A 26,579-nucleotide genomic window follows, 5' to 3' on the forward strand; every position below is an offset into this window, starting at 1 on the left:
TCAATCGACACGAAATCCATAACTTTTAGTCAGCACGGTCTGGATATGATACGATTCGATTTTGGTGAAAATCGGACAAACGGTCTAGGAGGAGTTCGAAAAAGTAGGTTTTTTATGAAAATCAAGATGGCGGACAGGAAGTTCGGCCAAATAAGGTAAACTTGGTATCTATGTTCTCAGCGTGACCCAAAGAATATATTAAGACCAGTGGCATTTCAATAGGCAGATTTATTCAAAAGTTATTAGCCTTTTTGGAAATTTTGTTATAACTTTTGGCCACTAGGTGGCGCTGTCTCGAAATATTTTGAGTACTTTCAGGGGATGGTGCTGATGGCACATTCTGAGTTTCGTAATATTACACCAATGAATTTGTTTAGTATAGCATTTTATTTCACAAAACTGTATTGGAGTCAATTGGGAATTTCATGTTTTGTTCTATTATAGCGCCACCAAGAGGCTCAGTCCCACCATTTTTTTATGTGTCCTCAGAGTGAGCCCATACATATGTGTGTCAATGTTGGCCAAAATATCTCAATTTGCTTCGGAGTTATAGACATTTATATGAAAAAACACGTAAAAAATGACTGACATGACTTTGATTGGATTTTACTACCCCTTACTATCAATATTTGCGCATTTCGACATTTGCGTTTAGCTATCGACCTATGCTTCCAAACTTCTTCTGACGGTGGTTTCGTCTCGATCGGACTAGCGGTTTCGAAGATATCGGCAAATGTTTTTTAAGCGCTAAATCACAACGCTACACAAACCGTAAACCGTAAATTACTAGACAAAAAATTATATCCTGAGAAAAGTGGATTTTGATGTGTATAGCGCCATAGACCTCCATTCATTCTGCACTCGTCCTGTGAGCGCCCTCATATGGAATCAGAGTGGAACTGCAACCAGTTCAGAAGCCGGAAGTTTACTGAGTGAAACTTCTCGCCTTATTAGACATTCTCTGATGAGACTGAGACTTACTCCATTGAGCGCTAGACCGTAATGCTTTAATCAAAACAATATCCTTGCATACAGCAGCTACTAGTCTGTGAACATTCATTATACAACAGCGCCCTCTTGTGTCCTGGGGATCTTCTTATATCATTACACAGTGGAAGATAAAAATTCTCCTGTCCTAACCACAAATTTCCTGTCAGATAAAAATGACTGGAACCACTTTAGAACTGTGCCAGAGAGACCCACCCAAGATTTCAGTCTATTAATTAATACAGAATGGTTAACGGTGTCAAAAGCAGATGATAGATCTAAAAGAACGAGGACCACAGAGTTACCCGTATCAGTTGCCAAATAAATGTCGTTTAACACTCTCAGAAGGGCAGATTCAGTACTGTGGGCAGTTTTAAAACCAAATTGAAAATGCTCAAACAGAGTATTTACAGCAAGGAAGGATTGAAGTTGAAAAAACAACAAAAAACAGTTTCGCCTCTTGGGCTTCTATACTCTTTGCTTGAACTCAATCTTTTGATCAAACATCACCATATATATGATTTGGAAAAATAAATTAATTAATAAATTAATAAATTAATAAAATTATAAATGAACATTTCTAAAGACAGTTAATCTTTTACATAGAATATCACAAAAATATTAACAACTTGTTTTTTCAACATCTTCAGTGAAAGTGCACACAGTGAACGTTTCAATGGCAAGAACAAAAACAATCTGTGAATGTCCTATTACAGGCGGAAAGGTACAAAAAAGATGTGCAATCTAGCAAGTGCACACATGAACTATAAACAGTTCTAAAATGGAAGTGGTGCCATAAGATCTCAGTAATTAATCAGACACCACCATCTATTGTGTGTGCATTTGTGTATGAGAAGTTTTTTTGTATTTTTTTCTTTTTGTGAGAGAAGAGGCATTGACATAGAATGGAAGCATTAGTCAAAAATTATTGCAGAACACTGCTTGCGTTTTAACCACTTGCTCATCTTCACAGTTTGGTTGTGTGGCCTGCGAACTGGCGCTAACGATTTCAGCAGCTTTCAGTCCATAATGGCGGACGCGCCTCCGCAGCGCCATCTACAGACTGTTACCCATAACACAACAGAGTTTCGCCTCTTGGGCTTCTATACTCTTTGGTACAAGTACAGGCCAAATATACTTGGACTTTTCTCTCAGTTTAAGTCTAGTACACTTAAGTGTAATTTTAAGTATATTTCTGAGAAGTATATTTTTGAGAAGTATATAAAATGCAGACTCAACATATACTTTCTTATTTTTAGTTTAAAAGAAGTATACTAATAGAAGACTTGAATAAACTTGTTTTTCGTAAGGGAAGACATGTGAGGTATAGGCCTACAGATAAAGAGAGAATAATTTTTTTATTTTTTTAAGAGACTGTGTCTCCAAGTTACATTTTAAAGCTAACATCTAGCCACGGTGTAACTTCTCAAATGATTTCACTTTCTGACTTCTATATTGTCAGCATTTACCATATTCAAGTTCGCATCCATCTACAAAAGCTGTGTTAGATACAGCTCTATACCTCTATATGAAAAATACTAAATGAAAAGTAAAAGTCTGGAGTCACAATGGTTACGAAAATCAATGTATTTTGAACTGGTGGAACAAACACCTTTGACCACATAGGCAAAATTTGCAATAAAGCAATAAAACATCAATTTCATACTTATACACCCTCTTTATTGATATAATAATGTTTCATATCTCTTAGTTTTCAGGCAAATATTAGAGGACATGTGCAGACACATAATTCAACTGTACTTAACATGACAGAGTAGACTGTTACTTCATTCATCATTCATATCACTTTTTTTTATAATAATTGGACTTTTTTTTATTTGCACACTTAATTTAAAACTATATACACTTATAAGCACACTTAAAATAATCAATTAGCATTGCAGTAAGTAGTGGTGGACAGAGTGACAGGTGTGTACTGATCCTCAATGTCTTTTTTTTTTTTACTTGATTTTCTGGCTACATTTTTCGGGCAAATTCCAAACCGTATTTTTGCGCCCTTGAAGGGCCCTTCAGGAAGGGGACACCATTTGTAGGTGTGTTCCAAACGAAAGAGAACAACTGGATCCCTTCCACAAGGCCGTTAGCGAATTATACTCATGATTCCTTTTAAAGCTAGATGGCGGAAGAGTTCGAGTTAATTTACAAACAGCAATTCAAGTTGTTTTGTTTTGTTTGTGATATATTTCACACATTTTTGTTATGTTATGTTTAAATAAGTTTCATAGGTAAGAAATGTGTTAATGCAGGGTCAAAAGATGAGAAGGTGAATTTAAAAAAATATTTTTTTAAATAAAATATATGTTTATTTGCAACAGTTTTGTTAACAGCAATAATAAGAAATGTCTGTTGTAAGTACAGCTATTCAGCTGATGGACACCATGCTGCATTGTTATGGGAATATCACAGGTGTAAATAATGAGGAAATTACGTTGTCTTTCGTTGCTCCCTTCGACATTTGCGTTCCAACCAGCCCAGGAATGAAGCATGCTCACTTCCTTTTGGAATTTGCCCATTGTCTGTTAAAAAAGACAAGGGTTTTAAAGTTTAAAGTGTGTTACTGAGCATTAGGACATACAGCAAACAGAAATCATATGCATCCGTTTTTATTAAGTTTAGTAGTGATTTAAATAATATGTAGATGATAGTTAACCTACTTTGACGTGGATATATTTTGACACCTGTTTTCCTCCCCTGATTACAACATGAGCTTACAAGTGACATGTTTTTCAAATTATACATTTAATGGCAGTTTTCATATTTTGAAGCATCTTGTTATATACCTGCTGTATTAACCAGTTCACAGCTTTGTTAAATGCCTCTGAATTCTTCTGACACTCCAGTAATCCTGTATCCTCATTGAACAGACAGTCCACTGTGAGAATGTCTGTCCTGTTGACACATCTGCTGCTGTCTAGTACTGTTTTCTCTGGGTCAAACGTGTGATGAAGCACCACTAGAACAACCAGCTTAGAGTCTGTTCAGGATATAGACAAATTTATATTAGACAAATCTGTTTAACATATGATTAATATAATTTTTTCACTCCAAAATATTCTGAAAAATACACAAACATAGCTATCTTTAACAAGCAAACAGTGTCAGTGAACTCTAACAACCTGTGTTGTCTTTGACATTTTTAACTGCTGCTTCAATGTCAGTTCCAGTTCGAGAAACAATAGGACAGAGAACCAGAACAATGTCACTTTCATCCACTGTAGAAACTTCCCTCAGATTCTCAATTCGATTTTGCAGAGTGTCAATAAAATCCACATGTATTTTTTGCAATTCATTTGTGTTCCCAGTAAAAAGAGTTAACACTTTTACTGCCTCTATTCAAAACCAAAGAAAAAATGGTTATGAATTTGCAGTTATATTTCATGTAGTATACAATTTTGATCATTTATGGGATGTGTCTTAAAGGAAGAGTCATCTTTGATAACAAAGGAATTAAGAAAAATAAAATTACAGTCACTTTAACAGAACTTACTATTACTTTTAGTAGCCATTTTTTCTCTCCTAAACAGGGACACAAGACTCCTAATGAGAGAACAGAATGATTTTAAAATTAAAGGGATAGTTCACTTTGAAATTAAATTTTGGTATGTTTTAGCTTACCCTCAAGGGCATCCAAGATGTAGGTGTCTTTTTTTCCGCAGTAGTTTCAATTTTGATATTTTTAGATCAAACCGTTCTTGTCTGTCAGTCATTTAATGCAGGTCTGTGGTCACTGTCTCAAAGAGCATGCACAGAGTCGAAATTAAAACAATTCCCCATCGTCCAAATTAAACAATTCCCCATCGTAAGTACACATTGATGACCTAAGACACGAAACGAGCGGTTTATGTGAGAAAACTAACAGTATTTATATCGTTTTTACCTCTTGTAACACAGCCACGTCCAAGTGATCTGAGGGCGCGGGCGCTTCCTGCTGTGTGACGTGTGCGCAGACTGGTGCATAGATATATACACTAGATGTCGCATTAAAGACATTCGTTCCAATGAACTGCCGTAGCCAAGGCGACATCTAGTGTATATATCTATGCACCAGTCTGCGCACGTCACACAGCAGGAAGCGCCCGCGCCCTCAGATCATTTGGACGTGGCTGTGTATAAGAGGTAAAAACGATATAAATACTGTTCGTTTTCTCACACAAACCGCTCGTTTCGTGTCTTAGGCCATCATTGTGTACTTACGATGGGGAATTGTTTAATTTGGACGATGGGGAATTGTTTTAATTTGGACTCTGTGCATGCTCTTTGAGGTGGTGACCATAGACCTGCATGATATGACTGTCAGACAAGAACGGTTTGACCTAAAAATATAAAAATTGAAACTACTGCGGAAAAAAAGACACCTACATCTTGGATGCCCTTGAGGTAAGCTAAAACATACCAAAATTTAATTTCAAAGTGAACTATCCCTTTAAACCTCAACATCACCTAATAACTGACATTTCCACAAGATTCTTTTGTTACAACATTCAGAAAAACATGAATATTTATAACCGTGTAGTCTATCATTTTAAAAAGCAGCTTTTATTTTTGTTTCATTACTGATGTGATGTCTGCTACTTTGGACTGTGCCACAGAAAATTTTCATTTGTGAGAACACCTTTAGGCTAGGGGTCACGAAACTAACACGAGCACATTCATAAAGCCTATAGTTTCAGTTTTGTTTAAAAAAAAGTTTTATATTCAAATTGAAAAAACACCTTTCACTGTTAACCCACACAGCTTGAACAAGTAGCCCAATATAATCAGACCTATAAGCTTTTGAGCTTTAATTTCACCTTTTCTTTCAATAGCTATGCAAAATTAGACTTGCACTAGTAAAGAGAAATGTCGAATCTGTATTTTCGGTTACGTAATCACGTGGTCCATGCCGTAGCTGCGGCATAATTGTTTTCGCTAAGCATTGTTCGATCGTATAAAAAGTAATCCAGCGGGACACATTTCCGGATACTCCATATACATCAAGTCTCCTCTGACCACATATTATCTGATTTTGTTAACTAACATTTTGTGTATGAATGTGTTGTGTTCACATGAACTTTACATTTTAACTTTTTTTCACATCTCTTAGCTGAAGACTGAAGCGCAGTGCAGAACTTACTGAAGTGCCTTGAAATGCGCAGCGTTATTAAATGTGTTAGACATAATTTCCATTGTAACAGGAAGACAGGGCGGGACGTACCTACCAGCAAAAAAAGGCAAAAGCTTTCCTTTATATCTCAGCTCACGGCCAGAGCCGTTGAGCTCGGCTAAGCCGCATTTGACAGCTTATGGAGCCGTTCACACAGAACGCATTTTTCCATTCCACTGCGCTACTTTTTTATTATTTTTCAAAGTAAACACGTGCTAGATGGACATGTTTGACCATTGTGCTCGTGTCTCACATCTTTTGCACTGTCTCTCGCATGACGCGGTGCTCAAGTTAAAAAGTTTTTAAAAAACGCATCTGGAAGCCTTGCATATTTTCCCCATTCCACTGCCAGCGTCTCGCGTTTTTCAAAGCCATAACGTGTTTTGTGTATGACATAATGTCATATGTGTTTTCATGTTTTCCTTTTTCTTTAGTGTGTTCTGTAGCTGAATCGCGAAAAACATACAAAACACATCTAAAACAGGAAAGAGCTTTGCAATTGACTGTACAGCTAGATGTGACAAGAAATCAGGTATAATTTTACACTGGTTGCCAGTTGCTGCTCGCATCAAATGCTCTGCTCCCTTTAACCTAAACTCATTAGGGCCTACTTAAGGCTTACGTGCCATCCAGACACTTGCGCTCTGCAATGTTCAGTGTTCAATCTCAAATGTAATGTCAGTTCACTACAATATCCTGTATCTTGTACATGGGTTTGTTTGTAGAATGTTTGAAATGTCAGTCTCAAGTGCAAAGCCAATTGCAACCTCACTCACTCACACACTCACTCACTCACTCACTCACTCACTCACTCACTCACTCACTCACTCACTCACTCACTCACTCACTCACACATACAAAGTCAATTATTCATCTTGGCATATTTGTTATATGGCTATTATTTGTGATGTTTTACTAAGTATATGACTGTTTGTCGGGGTTTACCATATAACTACTTGTCTTGCTGGTTATATTGATATTGATTTGATCTTAAAAAGAGAATAAACAGTGCTGGTTTTCCTGGCAGATGTTATCTGAAACCTTATTCTCTGTTGGGTTCCACAGTGACTATTAGTTTGTATAGTGCTACACTTTGTGTGCTCTCTGCTTTCCATCTTCATTTTGGAGTAAAGAAGTGTATGCGGAGGGGAACATTTTTTTCTCCTCTCCAACCTTTACTTCCCCGTAGATTAGCTTTACCTGCCTATCCACCATTCAGTCGGTACATTTTTTTTTCGTACTCTTTTAAAGATCGGATGGGGGGACTCCATACCTTCGCCGTGGGCCCCCAATTTGCTAAATCCGCCACTGTCTATTGTTCTCATTTGTAAGTCGCTTTGGATAAAAGCGTCTGCTAAATGAATAAATGTAAATGTATTTCCAGGTGTCAAAATCATGTCCGATTCCTGGCTGCATGTCAATAATAACCATGGATCACTGGATCTTTGGTAAGTTGTAAGAAACACTATAACGAGTCCAACCTTTAGTTTAAACTGATAATCTTTTGTTTTAATCACGTTTTCGCTGTTTCACTATTAAAAGTGACGTCAATGCATACCCTCTGCTGCCGCTCTATCTTTTTGCCAGTGCCACTCAGTTGGCGTAACTTCAATCTAGATCTTGTCTAACGCCGTTGCGAAGACCCTCTGTTCACAAAATGTCACAAAACAAAATGCACATATACAATTACTGATGAACACCTTTTATGAGAAGAAAAACTATACGAGGGCAGATTAGAATCCAAAACCTCTGACACGCTTATCATAAATTCTAGGCCACCACAGACAATTAAAGCACACGATTATCTATGCAAATATTTATTCACTAACGCGAAGAATCTTGAGACTAACAACATTGTAGGCCTAGATAGTAGCTGTAAGGATGAAACATCACAAATATGTGACTTCTGTGTCAATTAATGACTTCTGTGTCAATACATTCAACTCAATGTACACTGAAAAAAATGATTCGTTGAATTTACTCCATTTTTTTTATGGTAAGTGGTTTCACACAATTGATTTTAACTACATTTAAACAAATGCATTAAGTTGAACTTATTAAATTTTAGTTCAACTTAATGCATTTGTTTAAATGTAGCTAAAATCAATTGTGTGGAACCACTTACCATAAAAATTTTTAGTAAATTCAACGAATCATTTTTTTCAGTGTAGGTTACTATTGAAATTGATTTCTGGACATTGTAATGCTAATTTATTGTAATGTTTTTCTGCAGTTGTTATTGTAGGCCTACATTTCAATTAAATCATAAATCATATTAATTAAATATAAGCTGAACAAGCCGTCACACTGCTCTGATCTTAACTGACAATTTGTGAATGGTTAGCATGATGACTTTGACTTACCTTTCTTATTCAAATCTCCTTCCTCATCAGCTGAAGTGCAGCTCAGAGCTGAACTTGAACGGAACAACTCGTCACACTGGTCTGATCGCAGAGGGGGACAAATCTTTCACTTGCTCAAATCTTTTTCACAAATCTTTTTCACTGACGTTCTCTGTAACTGCAGTTAAATACCTCCCACGACCAATTCCACCTACGGGGTGGCCTGTGCCACTCCTGATTAAAACTTGGCTGGCCACCCCTCCGGACACCCCTGTTGCGCAAGCATTGTGACCGCATTGACAGCTGACTTTTCTCCGTTCAATAAACTATGATACTGGCACATATGCACACACTCTAGCTGAACTAAGTTGTCACTTCACCTATTAATATGGAAACAAAGATGCCTAGAATAAGTGGACATGGCAACACTATGGCAAGCCATTTTAACATTTAAAGTGTAAGTTGCAGGTTAACCACCACAGCCAATTAATGTGTAAATTAAAGTGCTCTATATGTATATATTTAATTATTTCTGTCTTAAAATGCATTAAAATAACATTTATTGGGGTTTCTTCAAAGGTAGCGTGTTTTTTCAGTTACTGGGTGATGACGTCACAAGAGGAACTCGCAACCCATACTCTGCTAGATTCTTACTGTATTATGGCTATTTGGAGAATGACTGAGGATGTGGGAAACCATCAAATTCTTTATGAACACAGCCCTACAATTTTTAACCGGTCAGGCGTGAGAGAGGGGAGCCATATGGCACTCAAAGAGTTATTAATGCTTGGTGTGAGGAGAATTAGTGGAGGGCTGGCCAGGTGTCCTGGTGAGTAACGTTAGCTACGTTAGAGCTAGTCTAGCCTGGTGCAAACTTAACCCGGATAATATAACGGAACAAGCAAGTATTTTCAAAATATTGCCGTCATGTAGAATAGCAAGGAGGGACAACGACTTAAGACATTATATACTTACAGTAAGTCAGTCCAAATCAGAGCTGTAGAGATGCACACACTGCACAGGCACCAATCGCTAGTCTCATCGACGCCTCAAACGTCATGTAATAATACCCTTCCTCAATCCACGCGTTATCAATTTCTCACGATTTAATTAGCGATGTTTATTGTCAGAAAAGAAAAAGAGAGATCGATGTCCCCATCACTGTGTTTGTGTGGGCTATGCCACCCAGTTGAATCAGCAGTGGAGAGTATGTGCAGCCGTGAGGTGAACGCGTTTTGGAGTTTAGTGGAACAGCTCGACCTGGGACCGGCTGATCTGACGTGCCTGAACCCGTTTGTTTTGCGAATAGCGTATTCTCATTTCAGGCAGAATCACGGTCCCCTTGAAGTCAGCACACACGAGTATGTTTACAATGGAGTTATTTTATCCATAATTTTTTTTATCAAATAAAACATACAACCAACTTTTCTGAAGTTATGTAAGGCGAATATAGCTGCTAGCGTACGGTAACTCTACTAGTGAGTTCCTCTTATGACGTCACGCCCCATCTAGTGGAAGGGAGCGGGAGCGGTTAAAACCACTGTTAAAAGTGCCAACTTTTCATATTATATCAGCATTTTGGAATAAAAAACAATGGTGGGCGGTTCTTATCTTTATGTTTAATAAACACATTGCATTACTTCGTGAAAAATTTAACCTGCAACTTACACTTTAACAGCTAGACTGGATATGTGTTGCAGATATCTATAATTCAGTTTTGCCTAGTCAAAAAGAACATTTCAGATATACGCAACTACATTCTTCCTATCCATAATTGTCATTTCAGATATCCACAAAGACATTCTTTCTAGGACAAATGACATCACTTTTGCCATTCATTTGTATGGGGTTTATCATTACAGATATCTACAATTCAGTTGCAGATATCCACTATGTGAATTATAGATATCTGCAACTGAATTGTAGATATCTGTAATTCTAGTTTGAGATATCTTCAATTTGATTCTGACTAGACATTACTCCAGTTCAAGATATCTTTAATTCACCTCAATTCAAGATATCTACATGTTCCTTTTCAGATATCTTAAATTAAGGTTTGACTAGGCGAAATGACGTTATAGATATCTGTAACTGGAGTTATGACTAGTCAAAATATGGCAAGCCGTTCTAACATTTAATCATTTAAACCGACTAGTCTCTATTTTCATGCTACTAGTACTTATTTTTTTAGATACTAGTATCTATTCCATTAAGTACTAGTACGTATTCATTAGCTACTAGTGCTTATTCTTTAGGTACTAGTACTTATTCATTAGATACTAGTTCTTATTTATTAGATACTAGTACTTATTCCAATAGTGACTAGTTCTTATTCTTTAGGTACTAGTACTTATTCATTAGATACTAGTTCTTATTTATTAGATACTAGTACTTATTCCAATAGTGACTAGTTCTTATTCTTTAGGTACTAGTACTTATTCATTAGATACTAGTTCTTATTTATTAGATACTAGTACTTATTATTAGATACTAGTACTTATTCATTAGATACTAGTACCTATTAAATAGATACTAGTACTTATTCATTAGATACTAGTACTTATTCATTAGATACTAGTACTTATTCCAATAGTGACTAGTAATTATTCTTTTGTTACAAGTAACACATTTTTTTTTGTTTTTTTTGCCATTGACTTCTATGGGGATCTGTCATTCAGATATCAGCTATTCAGTTCTGACTAGTATGAATTCCAATTGTGACTAGTATGTATGTATTAGATACTAGTACTTATTCAATAGATACTAGTACCTATTTATTAGACACTAGTATCTTTTGTAATTGTTACTAGTAACTATTATTTTACTAGTCACAACTGCTTTTTTACTCGTCTTATTTTATGACTAGTCAGAACGCCCACTGGAGAGTTAAATAAAAAATCTTACTAGTAAAATTAAAAATCTCACTAGTAACATTTGGAATAAATACTAGTATCTAATAAATAGGTACTAGTATCTATTGAATAAGTACTAGTAGCTAATTAATAAGTACTAGTATATCTAATTAATTTTGGTCACTATAATCATGACATTAAATTTTCATACCGTCCCATCCCTATTTAGTATTAAACCTTACTTTTCTTGTGGTTAATTCATTTTAATGAAATAAAAGCATGTCATTAAACGCAACATTTATAAAAAATAGAACTTGACCTCATCCATGAACATGATTTTTCGATTCCCGTCTGACTGATTTACATCCACGGTGGAGTTGAAAACGACAGTTCCCATCATTCCACGCTCATAAAGAAAAAGAAATATTAAATTTGTTTTGTCTACATTACAAATTTCGTCTCGTATTGGCAAAACAAAGCTACGCCCACGCAATGCTCCCAACCCGAATGATATAACAGAACTTTTAAAAAATGGCAAGTCAGAATGTATCTGTATATTTTAGGCCTACCAATTATTAATTTAAACATTATTATTATTACTATAACCACCACAATAAATACACACCTTAGTACATTTCCACAGTTAAACAAAAGATTTTTAGAGTTATACACCTTATTTACTGTGATTTGTAATGATCAGTATTTTTTTTTTTATTATACAGGCAAAGATTTAGAGGAAATGCACATTAGCAGATAAAATCTATCAATACAACACACAGATGAAATACAGTATATTAAAATGGACACCACCGAGAAACTTCAATGAAAGTCTCTCAATGAAATACAAAAAAACAAAAACAAATTATATATATTTGCCTCTATATGAACATAAAGCATTGCATTGACAGAAGAACTGAACATTAGTTTGATGGTCATTCAAGCAGCAAGGTGGCGAGAGTTTTACTTCTTTTGTACAGTTATTGTCAGCTCATTTATTTCAAATAATTATTTATTTTCATGCACTAGTAACCAGCAGGATGCGTGAATTATGCAGTATATATGGTTTGTAAATGCTAGTTAATACAGTGGACTTTTGTAGCCTATACAACTTTAAGCACATGCTATAAGTCAACAAAAGACAATGAGACAATAACATCTGATAAAAAACTTTTTGACGAAAGAAAAAAGTTTTCATAGGATATGTAGCTCTCAGAGGCACAGGATCTCTCTGAATGGTGGATGGAGCGATAGGTGTGTATTTATCTTCAGTCTCATTCTACTCCCACTCCTTAAAGATCACTAAAATATACAAAGCACAGACTTTACTGTTATTGTGATATACGATTAATCGTTTGAAACATACTATGTTTAAAGTCTGCAATAGATAATACTTATTCTATAAAATCAGGTCACCTTATCTGCTGTAGAAACTTTGAGTCTTTATACATTTCATTTCTGTTTATTTGGCAGCCACTAGATTTTTCCTCACTAGATGTTTTTCAGATAATTGCTATTAAATATTTTTAATTCTGTGTCCCACTGAATAAGATGAACATTTCACTGTCCTTCATCATCAGTGAAGACCCCATGACACCCATGATACAATGATATCAGTTGCATGCAACAGTCAATCGAGCTAAACAAGTTGACTCCATCTCACTGAGTCACAGACAGTACAGTATAATTTAAATACAATACTGTATACATACCTGGTCCACTCACACAGCCCCTGTTTGTTAGTTCACACTATATTATATGAAGCCTGTCTGGTCAGGTTTTCACTAAGTAGAATTTTTGAACCAGACAGTTTTTATACTAGAAAGTTTGCACTTAATCTCTTCCCAAAAGTCATGTTATCGAATGTGATATATATATAAAATAAAAAGCCTCAGACCACTCATAAGTCCATTGTGTGCAAATGGATCTTTTTCTTTGCTTACCAGAGACAAAGGAACAGTTATTTTCATTGGTTATTTTTGATAAATTTCAGTAACATGTAATGGGGGAATTTACAGTCTCCTCTCGTATGATGTACAAAAAATAGCATCTTGTTTTAAAAATGAATGAGATGACACACATGACATTTTCTCATAGGGATGCAAGCTTGTCCCCTTTCAGCGAAATTCGCTGTTTTGAACTTAAAATATCGAGTTCTACACGCTCATAAATCCTCTTATTATAACAAGCAAAGCGTAGACACAACGTAAATAAGAGATTTGTTGTGCAGTGTGTAGTTAGATATTGATAATGACAGTTTGATTATGACAGTCTTTGTTCAATCATAATCACAATCTGTTAATATAGTGTCTGAAATTAATAAGCTAATTTAGTGAAATCATTTGTTCTACTTTGTTCATTTAAAATGTAATCTTATAAATGACAACTTATTAAATTACATCAGTTCCTCATGCTAAACTTGGACCTCAGAAAGCTGTTGTATGTTCTGAAATACTTGATCTGTTTTACAGAACTGTTTTTAGACAGTAAATTTCAGTATTAAGCAAAAGTGAGTTTGTTCTTACCTGTGAAAGGAAACGTGGAAGGAAACTGGAGGCTCTCCGTTGGTCTGTTTTAAATAAAGAACAGTTTTACAATTATTGTTTTCCTGTGAATTAGGACATACAGCAGAACAAACTAAAATCATAAGCAGCATCCAGCAGAACAACAACAACAAAAAATGTCTTGAGATTAAATAGGCCTATAGTTTTATTTATTGATAAAAAGTGACGTTAACCTACTTTGAAATGGAGATATTGGGATGCCTATTTCCCTTCCCTAAAAAAAATGCAACGTGAGCTTAATTAGTCAACAGTAACATGTTCGAACATTTCAGAGCATCTTATTAAATACCTGCTCTATTAACCAGGTCACAGCTTTGTCAATTGCATCTGAATTCTTCTGACACTTCAGTAATCCTGTATCCTCATTGAACAGACAGTCCACTGTGAGAATGTCTGTCCTCTTGACACATCTGCTGCTGTCTAGTACTGTTTTCTCTGGGTCAAACGTGTGATGAAGCACCACAAGAACAACCAGCTTAGAGTCTGTTCAGGGACATACACAAATCTATTGAAGATGAATTCATCTGAAATACTTAAAAAATGTATAACCTTGAGTAAAAAAAATATATATATATATATTTTTTTTTACAAAAGTGTGATGATCAAATAACCTGTAGAGTGATTTAATTTGTTCAGTGCTGCTTTGATGTCAGTTCCAGTTTGAGAAACAATAGGGCAGAAAATCAAAATAATGTTACTCTCGTCCACACTACCAACTTCCTTCAGATTCTCAATTCGGTTTCCCAGAGTGGCAATAAATTTCTTGTCACAGTTATTTATCTTTCCAGCCAAAATGGAGAACACTTTGACCCGCTCTGGAAAATGAATTGGGATGAATCAAGTAAAACAGGGGAATGTACAAATAAGATCATAAAAAATAATGCAAGATAATAACAACAGTTTTAAAAAATCAATTCCATTCTCTGGAATGCTGTCCTGAAAGATGAGTTATTCTGATCTATTATCAAAAAGTCAAGAATGTAATGTGTGACTAAACAAGCAGTTGTGTAATCCATCATAAGATAAACTTACTTGTACTAAAACTGCAGTTCTCTGTTCTCGGCTTCTTCATAACCACTTGCTGCGATTCATCTTCGTGCTACAGACACACAACTTATGTTGAAATGTAGTCACAGTATCTGGATAAAAACTGTATAAGGTGTTTACCAGAGAAAATGTAAGAGTTTAAAATTTACCTTATTTGATTTGTGTGACCTTTCCTTTTCTTGACATAGTTTTTGTCCCGGCCCTGGGTTTGTAAAACATTTTGTGGTCAAATCTGTAGAAAATTATGTAAAATGATTAGCAACATATAATTAATACTGATTAAATAAAATAGGGTTATATTTGCTGTTAAAAAGTTACTTTAACCTACTCTGACGTAGAGATATTTCGACACCTGCACACCCCTGCAGAGAACGATTACAACATGAGCTTGTCAAGAGCACAGTGACTTATTTTTCAAATTAAATTTATCAGAGCATATTTTACAGAACATCTTGTTAAATACCTGATCTTTTAACCAGGTCACAGCTTTGTCAATTGCATCTGAATTCTTCTGACACTTCAGTAATCCTGTTTCCTCATAGAACAGACAGTCCACAGTGAGAATGTCTGTCCTGTTGACACATCTGCTGCTGTCTGGTACTGTTTTCTCTGGGTCAAACGTGTGATGAAGCACCACTAGAACAACCAGCTTAGAGTCTGTTCAAGGAAATAGACACATTTTTCTAATGTCCTCACGATAAAAACTTTATGTATATTCTGAATAATAAAAACATTATTTATTACTTAAAATAGAGTGAAAATATACTCAATCAACCTGTCTTGCCATTGAATCTTTTAAGTGCTTCGTCAATATCAGTTCCAGTTCGGGAAACAACAGTACAGAAAACCAAAATAATGTTACTCTCTTCCACTGTACGAACTTCCCTCAGATTCAGAAGAATTCCGCTTTCCAATTTGCCAGTAAATTGTTTATCAGCGTCATTTGGTTTACTGTTCCGATGTATGTACACTTTGACATCTGGAAAATTTAATAGCATAGTAAAAAAAGAAAAGAAAAAGAGAGAGAGACAAGAAAATCACATGTTATGGATATGCAGTTCATGTCTATTCTGACGTCACATTTTCTCATTTTCACTCAAATGTACAGTGTATCAGCCTTTTAACCTTATATTATGACATACATAACAACATTACAGTTTCTGTTCTTTCTTTCCCATGAAAATTACATTACATAGCTAATCGGTGTCTATGTTAACGTGTCAAGACGGAGACTGATGACATCTGTAACATTGTCTTTCTATCATTTACTCTAATGATTGCCCTTTAAATGTTCCTATAGCAGATATGATAAATACATTCTAGAATGTGTGATTCATTGCAACATTGTTTGTTATCTACTGTGAATGCACAGCCCTCATTTCTAAATCGTTAAAATTTAAACCTCTTCTTTCTTTCAGTCTTTGAAGATGAAATCTCATGAAATTACCTCATGAAATTATCATCAGACAATATTTAAAGGCAGCCAGAAGAGTGATGAATTGTCTTCAGCAAATGGATGCTCTAAATAAATCTTACCTGAATCCCTGTCTAGAACATCAATTAAATTAACAGTAATAACAGACCAGTTTTATATGATCCCATATGTCCTGCATTAACTGAAACCTTGATCATGGCTGACCTGCTCCATCCACTATCTTCATGTGGATATGCATGTTCATGTAAAGATTTAACTTTGGAATACACAAAAAGTTTTTATTTAGATGTATCCCGACAAACTATAAATGTGACAAACACACCAACCACTGTCCATCAATTTCTGATTTGAACAGAACTCTTTCTGATCTCTTATTGTATTTTCTGGTTTGGTTTCTCTGGTTTACTGGTTTTCCATACCTGTCATTTTTTTATAAATAAACGTTCATAAACAAGATAACCACATTTGATTTATTCTGTATTGAATAAATAAATCAAGTGTCCTGTTTTCAAACTACTTTAAGCTTTGTTATTGTTTTTCAGATGGAGTCTAATGAGTTCCTTGTGTCTGTCATGATCATTGACAAAAAAATATGATATTAGTCCAAACAGATCTTACCTGCCAATAAAGCAGAATTTGCCATTTTTATTCTCTTTTATTTTATTTTATGGTTTGGTTTCCTGTTTCTCTGGTTTACTGGTTTCCATACCTGTCATTGTTTTCACTGGGAGTCTCTCGTTGTCACTCATCCGTTTGCTCAAATCCTCCTGTTCCATGTCGTTCTCCTCAGGCTGTGGCTTTTTCTCTGTCTGCAGCTCTGCAGCATTAATATTCTGATGATCTTCTTTCTGTGCATCTCTTTTTTCTAGATTACAGAAGACTATACACACAATTCCCGATTTAAAAAAAAATCAAGCATATTATATCTTTAATAAACGTTCATATACAAGATAACCACATTTGATTTATTCTGTATTGAATAAATAAATCAAGTGTCCTGTTTTCAAACTACTTTAAGCTTTGTTATTGTTTTTCAGATGGAGTCTAATGAGTTCCTTGTGTCTGTCGTGATCATTGACAAAAAAATATGATATTAGTCCAAACAGATCTTACCTGCCAATAAAGCAGAATTTGCCATTTGTATTCTCTCCTTATCAGTCCATTCTCTGTCGATCCGTTGAAGAGAAGAACATTGTCCAACAACCTTTTATGAAATATAAACTGTGTGAAATACTCATATGACCGTTTAGGTTGATGATACAAGTATTGTTGAATATAGTAAGAATATAATCTAACAACTATACAAGTGAGTAATCAAATTCCACTTGGTTTGATGATCCAACACTCTCCGAAAAAAAAATGTGTAATGACATTGCATTCAGGGGTGCAACAGCGTGTCAAAGGGGCAATACCTTTAAAGGTACATCTTTGTACTTGCTTTACCCCTCAAAGGCTCATTGTGTACCATTACACTACTCTACTAATATGCACCGTTTAGGAGTAGATCATGTACAAAGTTGCCCTTTTAAGGGTACTAGTGGCAAACTGTAACTGCAAATGTTTTTGACAGTAAACTAAGAAGACAAAATTGGACAACAATAACAATGTTCTACTAAACGTGCTCTGGATGATTATAATCAATAAAACAAGATTAAAGAAATCCTCACTGAATGAAGGTGCGGACCTTTTGAGGTTTAGCATTAAGATTATTTATTTATTTTTATTTTTTTACAATGACAGTTGGAAAGGAAATTATTTAAATAATTATTATTGGAGCTAATTTCTTATTTGTTTCATAAATATTATGTGTGTGTGTGTGGGGCGGGGGGGATCTGTATTTATGTATAAAAAATATTGTAATAAAAATACTATATTTTTTTCTGTTACCTTTTCAGAACTTTGTCTGTTTGTTTGTTGCAGCACAGTCTGATCTTCATGAGTCACAGCTGAGTCACAGTAAAATCACAATTAAACATTTAAAGTAATAGAGTAATCAGAAAAAAATGTGATTGGATGGTTTATTCATTTTTTTTATTTTATTTTTTTCGGCACATTGGTCTTAAAAATAAATTTGATCAATAGGTCTCATTTCTCAGTTCAGTGACAAACCAACACTTACTGTAGCAATCCTCTAGATTTCAGTTCATTCTGACAGGAGATTAGAGCTTATGTACAGTAGAATGAGGTTATATGAAACACTCACCTTTTCTTACTGTTATCTCCTCTGTTCTGTCTTCACTGGTAATCTGACACAGGTAATCACCAGCATCTAATTTCTTTAGTTGTAAAGACACATTTCCTCTCTCCAGCTCCTCCTTGTGTAGTCTCGCTCCCTCATAGCGCTCCCCCCCCTCTATCAACCGTTTATTCTTATAGAAACAAACACAGCCTGTCTCCTTAAACCACCTGATCTCCATGTCAACAGCACTGATTTCAGGAGACAGCTTACACAGAATGGTGCCATCTGATTGAGCTTCCTCAGACAAAACTATCTTGAACTCATCTGTGTTGAAAAAAAAGAGAAAAATGTGGACTTACATAAATTAATATTTATATCATATTAATTGTATTTTTTTTATTCTGAAGGAAAATAAAATAAAATACATTTTAACAGAACTTACTGTTGCTATCAACTTGCATTTTTTCTGCTAAACAGGAACATGACACACAAAGTGACACAGAATGAGCTTTGAGCTTTGAGCTTTAAGTGCCATGAAGGGTAATGAGAGGGGGTGCGAAGCCCTGATTTCTAACATGAGAATATTGATTTGGCATTTCAGTTTCAATTTCAGTATGCTTTATTATGAATAGAATTCTAATAGAAAATAGAAAGCTATAAATGTGACATACACACCCACCACTGTCCAGTAATTTCTGATTTGAACAGAACTCTTTCTGATCTGTTATTTTATTTTCTGGTTTGGTTTCCTGTTTCTCTGGTTTACTGGTTTCCATACCTGTCATTGTTTTCACTGGGAGTCTCTCGTTGTCACTCATCCGTTTGCTCAAATCCTCCTGTTCCATGTCGTTCTCCTCAGGCTGTGGCTTTTTCTCTGTCTGCAGCTCTGCAGCATTAATATTCTGATGATCTTCTTTCTGTGCATCTCTTTTTTCTAGATTACAGAAGACAATACACACAATTCCCGATTTAAAAAAAATCAAGCATATTATATCTTTAATAAATGTTCATATACAAGATAACCACATTTGATTTATTCTGTATTGAATAAATAAATCAAGTGTCCTGTTTTCAAACTACTTTAAGCTTTGTTATTGTTTTTCAGATGGAGTCTAATGAGTTCCTTGTGTCTGTCATGATCATTGACAAAAAAATATGATATTAGTCCAAACAGATCTTACCTGCCAATAAAGCAGAATTTGCCATTTGTATTCTCTCCTTATCAGTCCATTCTCTGTCGATCCGTTGAAGAGAAGAACATTGTCCAACAACCTTTTATGAAATATAAACTGTGTGAAATACTCATATGACCGTTTAGGTTGATGATACAAGTATTGTTGAATATAGTAAGAATATAATCTAACAACTATACAAGTGAGTAATCAAATTCCACTTGGTTTGATGATCCAACACTCTCCGAAAAAAAATGTGTAATGACGTTGCATTCAGGGGTGCAACAGCGTGTCAAAGGGGCAATACCTTTAAAGGTACATCTTTGTACTTGCTTTACCCCTCAAAGGCTCATTGTGTACCATTACACTACTCTACTAATATGCACCGTTTAGGAGTAGATCATGTACAAAGTTGCCCTTTTAAGGGTACTAGTGGCAAGCTGTAACTGCAAATGTTTTTGACAGTAAACTAAGAAGACAAAATTGGACAACAATAACAATGTTCTACTTAACGTGCTCTGGATGATTATAAATCAATAAAACAAGATTAAAGAAATCCTCACTGAATGAAGGTGTGGACCTTTTGAGGTTTTGCATTAAGAAATGTAGAATTCTTTTTTTTTTTTTACAATGACAGTTGGAAAGGAAATTATGTAAATAATTATTATTGGAGCTAATTTCTTATTTGTTTCATAAATATTATGTGTGTGTGTGTGTGTGTGTGTGGGGGGGGGGGGGGGTCTGTATTTATGTATAAAAAATATTGTAATAAAAAAAAAAAAACAATTCTGTTACCTTTTCAGAACTTTGTCTGTTTGTTTGTTGCAGCACAGTCTGATCTTCATGAGTCACAGCTGAGTCACAGTAAAATCACAATTAAACATTTAAAGTAATAGAGTAATCAGAAAAAAAAATGTGATTGGATGGTTAATTCATTTTAGTTGTTGTTTTTTTCTCGGCACATTGGTCTTAAAAATAAATTCGATCAATAGGTCTCATTTCTCAGTTCAGTGACAAACCAACACTTACTGTAGCAATCCTCTAGATTTCAGTTCATTCTGACAGGAGATTAGAGTTTATGTACAGTAGAATGAGGTTATATGAAACACTCACCTTTTCTTAAGGCCTATTTATACTTCTGCGTCGAACTGCCGCCATAGCTACGTCGTAGGCTGTGTGTAGCGCGCGTACCCTACGGCGTAACCTGACGTGCACCTCTCCAAAAATGTAACAACGCGTCAATTCTACGCGGACGCCAGCGCTGTGATTGGTCTGCCAGAACCCCTCCCTCGGGGTTTCACACGCTCCCTAGGTGCGCGTCAACGCGGACAACGACACAGAAGTATAAATTAAAACCAACACGTTGCCTACGGCGTATAGGCTCCGGCGTAGGTCCGACGCAGAAGTATAATGAGGCCTTAACTGTTATCTCCTCTGTTCTGTCTTCACTGGTAATCTGACACAGGTAATCACCAGCATCTAATTTCTTTAGTTGTAAAGACACATTTCCTCTCTCCAGCTCCTCCTTGGGTAGTCTCGCTCCCTCATAGCGCTCCCCCCTTCTATCAACCGTTTATTCTTATAGAAACAAACACAGTCTGTCTCCTTAAACCACCTGATCTCCATGTCAACAGCACTGATTTCAGGAGACAGCTTACACAGAATGGTGCCATCTGATTGAGCTTCCTCAGACACAACTATCTTGAACTCATCTGTGTTGAGAAAAAAAGAGAAAAATGTGGATTTACATAAATTAATATTTATATTGTATTAACTGTATTTTTTATTCTGAAGGAAAATAAAATAAAATAAATTTTAACAGAACTTACTGTTGCTATCACCTTGCATTTTTTCTGCTAAACAGGAACATGACACACAAAGTGACACAGAATGAGCTTTAAGCTTTGAGCTTTAAGTGCCATGAAGGGTAATGAGAGGGGGTGCGAAGCCCTGATTTCTAACATGAGCATATTGATTTGGCATTTCAGTTTCAATTTCAGTATGCTTTATTATGAATAGAATTCTAATAGAAAATAGAAAACTATAAATGTGACATACACACCCACCACTGTCCAGTAATTTCTGATTTGAACAGAACTCTTTCTGATCTGTTATTTTATTTTCTGGTTTGGTTTCCTGTTTCTCTGGTTTACTGGTTTCCATACCTGTCATTGTTTTCACTGGGAGTCTCTCGTTGTCACTCATCCGTTTGCTCAAATCCTCCTGTTCCATGTCGTTCTCCTCAGGCTGTGGCTTTTTCTCTGTCTGCAGCTCTGCAGCATTAATATTCTGATGATCTTCTTTCTGTGCATCTCTTTTTTCTAGATTACAGAAGACTATACACACAATTCCCGATTTAAAAAAAAATCAAGCATATTATATCTTTAATAAATGTTCATATACAAGATAACCACATTTGATTTATTCTGTATTGAATAAATAAATCAAGTGTCCTGTTTTCAAACTACTTTAAGCTTTGTTATTGTTTTTCAGATGGAGTCTAATGAGTTCCTTGTGTCTGTCGTGATCATTGACAAAAAAATATGATATTAGTCCAAACAGATCTTACCTGCCAATAAAGCAGAATTTGCCATTTGTATTCTCTCCTTATCAGTCCATTCTCTGTCGATCCGTTGAAGAGAAGAACATTGTCCAACAACCTTTTATGAAATATAAACTGTGTGAAATACTCATATGACCGTTTAGGTTGATGATACAAGTATTGTTGAATATAGTAAGAATATAATCTAACAACTATACAAGTGAGTAATCAAATTCCACTTGGTTTGATGATCCAACACTCTCCGAAAAAAAAATGTGTAATGACATTGCATTCAGGGGTGCAACAGCGTGTCAAAGGGGCAATACCTTTAAAGGTACATCTTTGTACTTGCTTTACCCCTCAAAGGCTCATTGTGTACCATTACACTACTCTACTAATATGCACCGTTTAGGAGTAGATCATGTACAAAGTTGCCCTTTTAAGGGTACTAGTGGCAAACTGTAACTGCAAATGTTTTTGACAGTAAACTAAGAAGACAAAATTGGACAACAATAACAATGTTCTACTAAACGTGCTCTGGATGATTATAATCAATAAAACAAGATTAAAGAAATCCTCACTGAATGAAGGTGCGGACCTTTTGAGGTTTAGCATTAAGATTTTTTTTTTTTTTACAATGACAGTTGGAAAGGAAATTATTTAAATAATTATTATTGGAGCTAATTTCTTATTTGTTTCATAAATATTATGTGTGTGTGTGTGGGGCGGGGGGGATCTGTATTTATGTATAAAAAATATTGTAATAAAAACACTATATTTTTTTCTGTTACCTTTTCAGAACTTTGTCTGTTTGTTTGTTGCAGCACAGTCTGATCTTCATGAGTCACAGCTGAGTCACAGTAAAATCACAATTAAACATTTAAAGTAATAGAGTAATCAGAAAAAAATGTGATTGGATGGTTTATTCATTTTTGTTTTTTGTTTTTTTTTCGGCACATTGGTCTTAAAAATAAATTTGATCAATAGGTCTCATTTCTCAGTTCAGTGACAAACCAACACTTACTGTAGCAATCCTCTAGATTTCAGTTCATTCTGACAGGAGATTAGAGCTTATGTACAGTAGAATGAGGTTATATGAAACACTCACCTTTTCTTACTGTTATCTCCTCTGTTCTGTCTTCACTGGTAATCTGACACAGGTAATCACCAGCATCTAATTTCTTTAGTTGTAAAGACACATTTCCTCTCTCCAGCTCCTCCTTGGGTAGTCTCGCTCCCTCATAGCGCTCCCCCCCCTCTATCAACCGTTTATTCTTATAGAAACAAACACAGTCTGTCTCCTTAAACCACCTGATCTCCATGTCAACAGCACTGATTTCAGGAGACAGCTTACACAGAATGGTGCCATCTGATTGAGCTTCCTCAGACACAACTATCTTGAACTCGTCTGTGTTGAGAAAAAAAGAGAAAAATGTGGATTTACATAAATTAATATTTATATTATATTAATTGTATTTTTTATTATGAAGAAAAATAAAATAAAATAAAATTTAACAGAACTTACTGTTGCTATCAACTTCCATTTTTTCTCCTAAACAGGAACATGACACACAAAGTGATATTGATTTGGCATTTCAGTTTCAGTTTTAGTATGCTTTATTATGAATAGAATTCTAATTCTAAAAGGCACCTTTCGGTGTTATTTATCTCTGATGATTGACAATTAATATAGGCCTACAGTGATAAAGGACTTGATGATGATAAATAATTATTTTTGTTTGACATTGAAAGCTGTTTGGGGGGTTATTTTATGTGGACGATATGCAGTCTATGTCAAATATCAACAGTCGACTGACTGCACCTTTAAACCACATGCAGACACTGCATTGCAGAGACCCGGCTTGTTGACTGTTGAGTTGTTGACGACTGGCGACGCCCTCCTAATAATTCAGTCCGATTCATGAACAAATCCTTCAGACAGGTTTTGTGAATCGGTCAAACGCGTCATCTAAACGATTTAACATTGCTAATCGAAAATCGAAAGTAGACCAATTGTTTGCAGCCCATATTGCCATATATGGATGGATAGAGCTATGAATGACTATTTGTGCATAAAGAGGACGGTCTTCTCTAATTGACCAAACCTCCAGTCAGCCAGGATTGAAACTGTGCCAGATGTAGGGTAGCCTACTTTAAAATCGTCACACCAGTTGATGAAACGAAAATGAAAATAAATTACAATAAATGTTACCTTGTAGATTTCGGCAGAGGTGTCAAAAGTATTCACATTCATTACTCAGGTAGAAGTATAGATAAAAGACTTCTGTAGAAGTTGAAGTATCAACTCAAGCTTTTTACTCAAGTAAATGTTTTTTTCTAACGACGACAAGCCGGAATGAAAACAAGCCGAAATTAAATAGGAGTAACGAGGCTATTTTTAAAATGTAAGGAGTAGAAAGTACCTACAGATAATTGCGTGAAAATGTAAGGAGTAGAAGTAAAAAGTCGTCTGAAAAATAATTACTCCAGTAAAGTATAGATACCCCAAATTTCTACTTAAGTAAGGTAACGAAGTATTTGTAGCCTACTTCGTTACTTGACACCTCTGGATTTCGGTTGTTAATTGACATGTTGTGTATGGTTAGTAGGCCTATGCATGTTAGCATTCTTACCCATCTTCAAATCTTCTGTCTCAGCTGAAGTGCAGCGCAGAACTGATTCTGAGCGGAACAACCCAATGGGAACAAGCCGTCACAGTGGTCTGATCGCAGAGGAAAAATTCTTTCACTTTCACTTTCTCGTAACTGCTAAACACCTCCCACGCACTATTTCAACTGCAAACCGACACGTAGCTTTTGCTTTTTATATCAACACAACGGCTTTTTTTATCCTGGGTGTTTCTATCAGATTGTCAGACTCCAGCACACATTTGCATTTTTAAAATTAATTATTAAGACTAAATAAATTGGGCATAGAGAGAGGAACATTTAATATGAATAATAAAGCATGGGCCTAGATGTTGCCATCTGTTATAGGCTACGTATGGAATGAATGACACTGAAAAACATTCTACCAATGTAGACATGACACTGAAAAACATTCTACACATGTAGACATATTATCACTATCATATAATGATATGAAATATATATATATATATATATATATATATATATATATATATATATATATATATATATATATATATATATATATATATATATATTTTTTTTTTTTTTTTGATCGCCTTTTATTTTATTTTCCTCTAAAGTAAACAATGGAACAAAAACTTGACCGCAGCACTTTCCAAAACATCAGTTTTTAATATTTGGTGTTTTTTTTTTATTTTATAGATTTAAGTCAAATGAGAATTGCTACAATTATTGAATGTATTTTGAGACAAAGGTCTTCATGATTTTCAGTAATTAATGCAACAGTTTTTCAATAACAGAAGAATATGTTAAAGTAGGCCTATAGTAACTGGGGTCAAACGCACACCTGCTGTTGGTGGGAAGGGCACAATAATCCACATGATAATAAATAGCTGGTTGACTTTTCCATTTGTTCACATTACATTAGATTCAGATGGTAAATAATATATTAAGTTGGGTGTCCACCTTAGAGATAATCACCATATTTACAATGAATCCCTAAAAAAAAAAAAAAAATGTATATACACAAATAAATACAAAATTATATTGATCATACCATATAATAAAATATAGCCTAATTTATTGTTAAATTAATTAAATTAAATTATTATGGGATCTCCACAATGCTTTCAGAACCTTTACTTTTTAAAATAATGTTGTTTCTGAATTTTTAAAATATTATTTATCCAAATAAACAGAAAATAGTACAAACTTTGCTAAAGTAATTGTTGTGAAAAGTGATAAATGTGATTGAATGAATGTCTGTATGTCTCCGTCTAATCTTTGCTGAAGCAAACTCACTCCTGACAACCAGTCAACCAACTCCCCCTTCCCAAAGCATAGCCAAAAACTATTTAAAATCATCTGACTTCACTTTCGGACTCTTCTACATATCCAACATTTGTTTCAGAGTGACCTTCTACCTGCAAAAAGCACAATTTCTCCCCAAACAACAATCTGGAGTATTAAAAGACACTGGATGCTGTCCTACACCATGACCCACTGCATTTCCTAAAGTTGCCACATGAGGTCAGTGTTGCAAAGTCATTGCAGAGCTAAAATACCTTATTTGAACTCTTTGATTTTTTTTTTTTAACCCAGAAACGTTGACAGACAGGGTCATTATTACACTGCATATTTATCTGTGATTTTTAGACCATGTGGTCAGTTTTTGGTTTGCCAAGC

General features: G+C 35.1%; 1 protein-coding gene across 17 annotated transcripts in view; it reads right to left on the reverse strand.

Moving 5' to 3' along the window:
- Positions 1–12,038: 12,038 nt before the first annotated feature.
- The window catches only part of LOC311293280 (uncharacterized protein), a 59,237-nt gene continuing 44,696 nt past the window's right edge, over positions 12,039–26,579 (reverse strand). The window contains exons 1-26 of one of the 17 annotated variants that reach the window (XR_014627913.1): positions 24,915–25,031; positions 23,807–23,833; positions 23,390–23,689; positions 23,073–23,131; positions 22,309–22,399; positions 21,905–22,075; positions 21,569–21,595; positions 21,398–21,451; positions 20,535–20,593; positions 19,749–19,839; positions 19,346–19,501; positions 19,010–19,036; positions 18,592–18,891; positions 18,276–18,334; positions 17,502–17,592; positions 17,098–17,268; positions 15,738–15,932; positions 15,417–15,610; positions 15,282–15,315; positions 15,103–15,185; positions 14,939–15,005; positions 14,518–14,721; positions 14,200–14,389; positions 14,084–14,120; positions 13,868–13,911; positions 12,039–12,644 (exon numbers count right to left, since the gene is read on the reverse strand). Coding sequence is in view for 13 of the 17 variants with exons in the window: in XM_084413420.1 (XP_084269546.1) it covers positions 12,642–12,644; positions 13,868–13,911; positions 14,084–14,120; positions 14,196–14,389; positions 14,518–14,721; positions 14,939–15,005; positions 15,103–15,185; positions 15,282–15,315; positions 15,417–15,610; positions 15,729–15,932; positions 17,098–17,268; positions 17,502–17,592; positions 18,276–18,334; positions 18,592–18,891; positions 19,010–19,036; positions 19,346–19,501; positions 19,749–19,839; positions 20,535–20,593; positions 21,398–21,451; positions 21,569–21,595; positions 21,905–22,075; positions 22,309–22,399; positions 23,073–23,131; positions 23,390–23,689; positions 23,807–23,833; positions 24,915–24,918 (2,751 nt within the window). In the remaining 4 variants the exon portion in view is untranslated. Of the gene's footprint in view, positions 12,645–13,867; positions 13,912–14,083; positions 14,121–14,195; positions 14,390–14,517; positions 14,722–14,938; positions 15,020–15,102; positions 15,186–15,281; positions 15,316–15,416; positions 15,611–15,728; positions 15,933–17,097; positions 17,269–17,501; positions 17,593–18,275; positions 18,335–18,591; positions 18,892–19,009; positions 19,037–19,246; positions 19,502–19,748; positions 19,840–20,534; positions 20,594–21,397; positions 21,452–21,568; positions 21,596–21,904; positions 22,076–22,308; positions 22,400–23,072; positions 23,132–23,389; positions 23,690–23,806; positions 23,834–24,914; positions 25,033–26,579 lie in introns of those variants that run through there. The other 16 variants (XR_014627915.1, XR_014627916.1, XM_084413430.1 and 13 more) reach the window with 16 other exon arrangements.

The sequence above is a fragment of the Rutilus rutilus genome, assembly GCF_951802725.1.
Source record: "Rutilus rutilus genome assembly, chromosome: 7".
Taxonomy (NCBI): Eukaryota; Metazoa; Chordata; class Actinopteri; order Cypriniformes; family Leuciscidae; genus Rutilus; species Rutilus rutilus.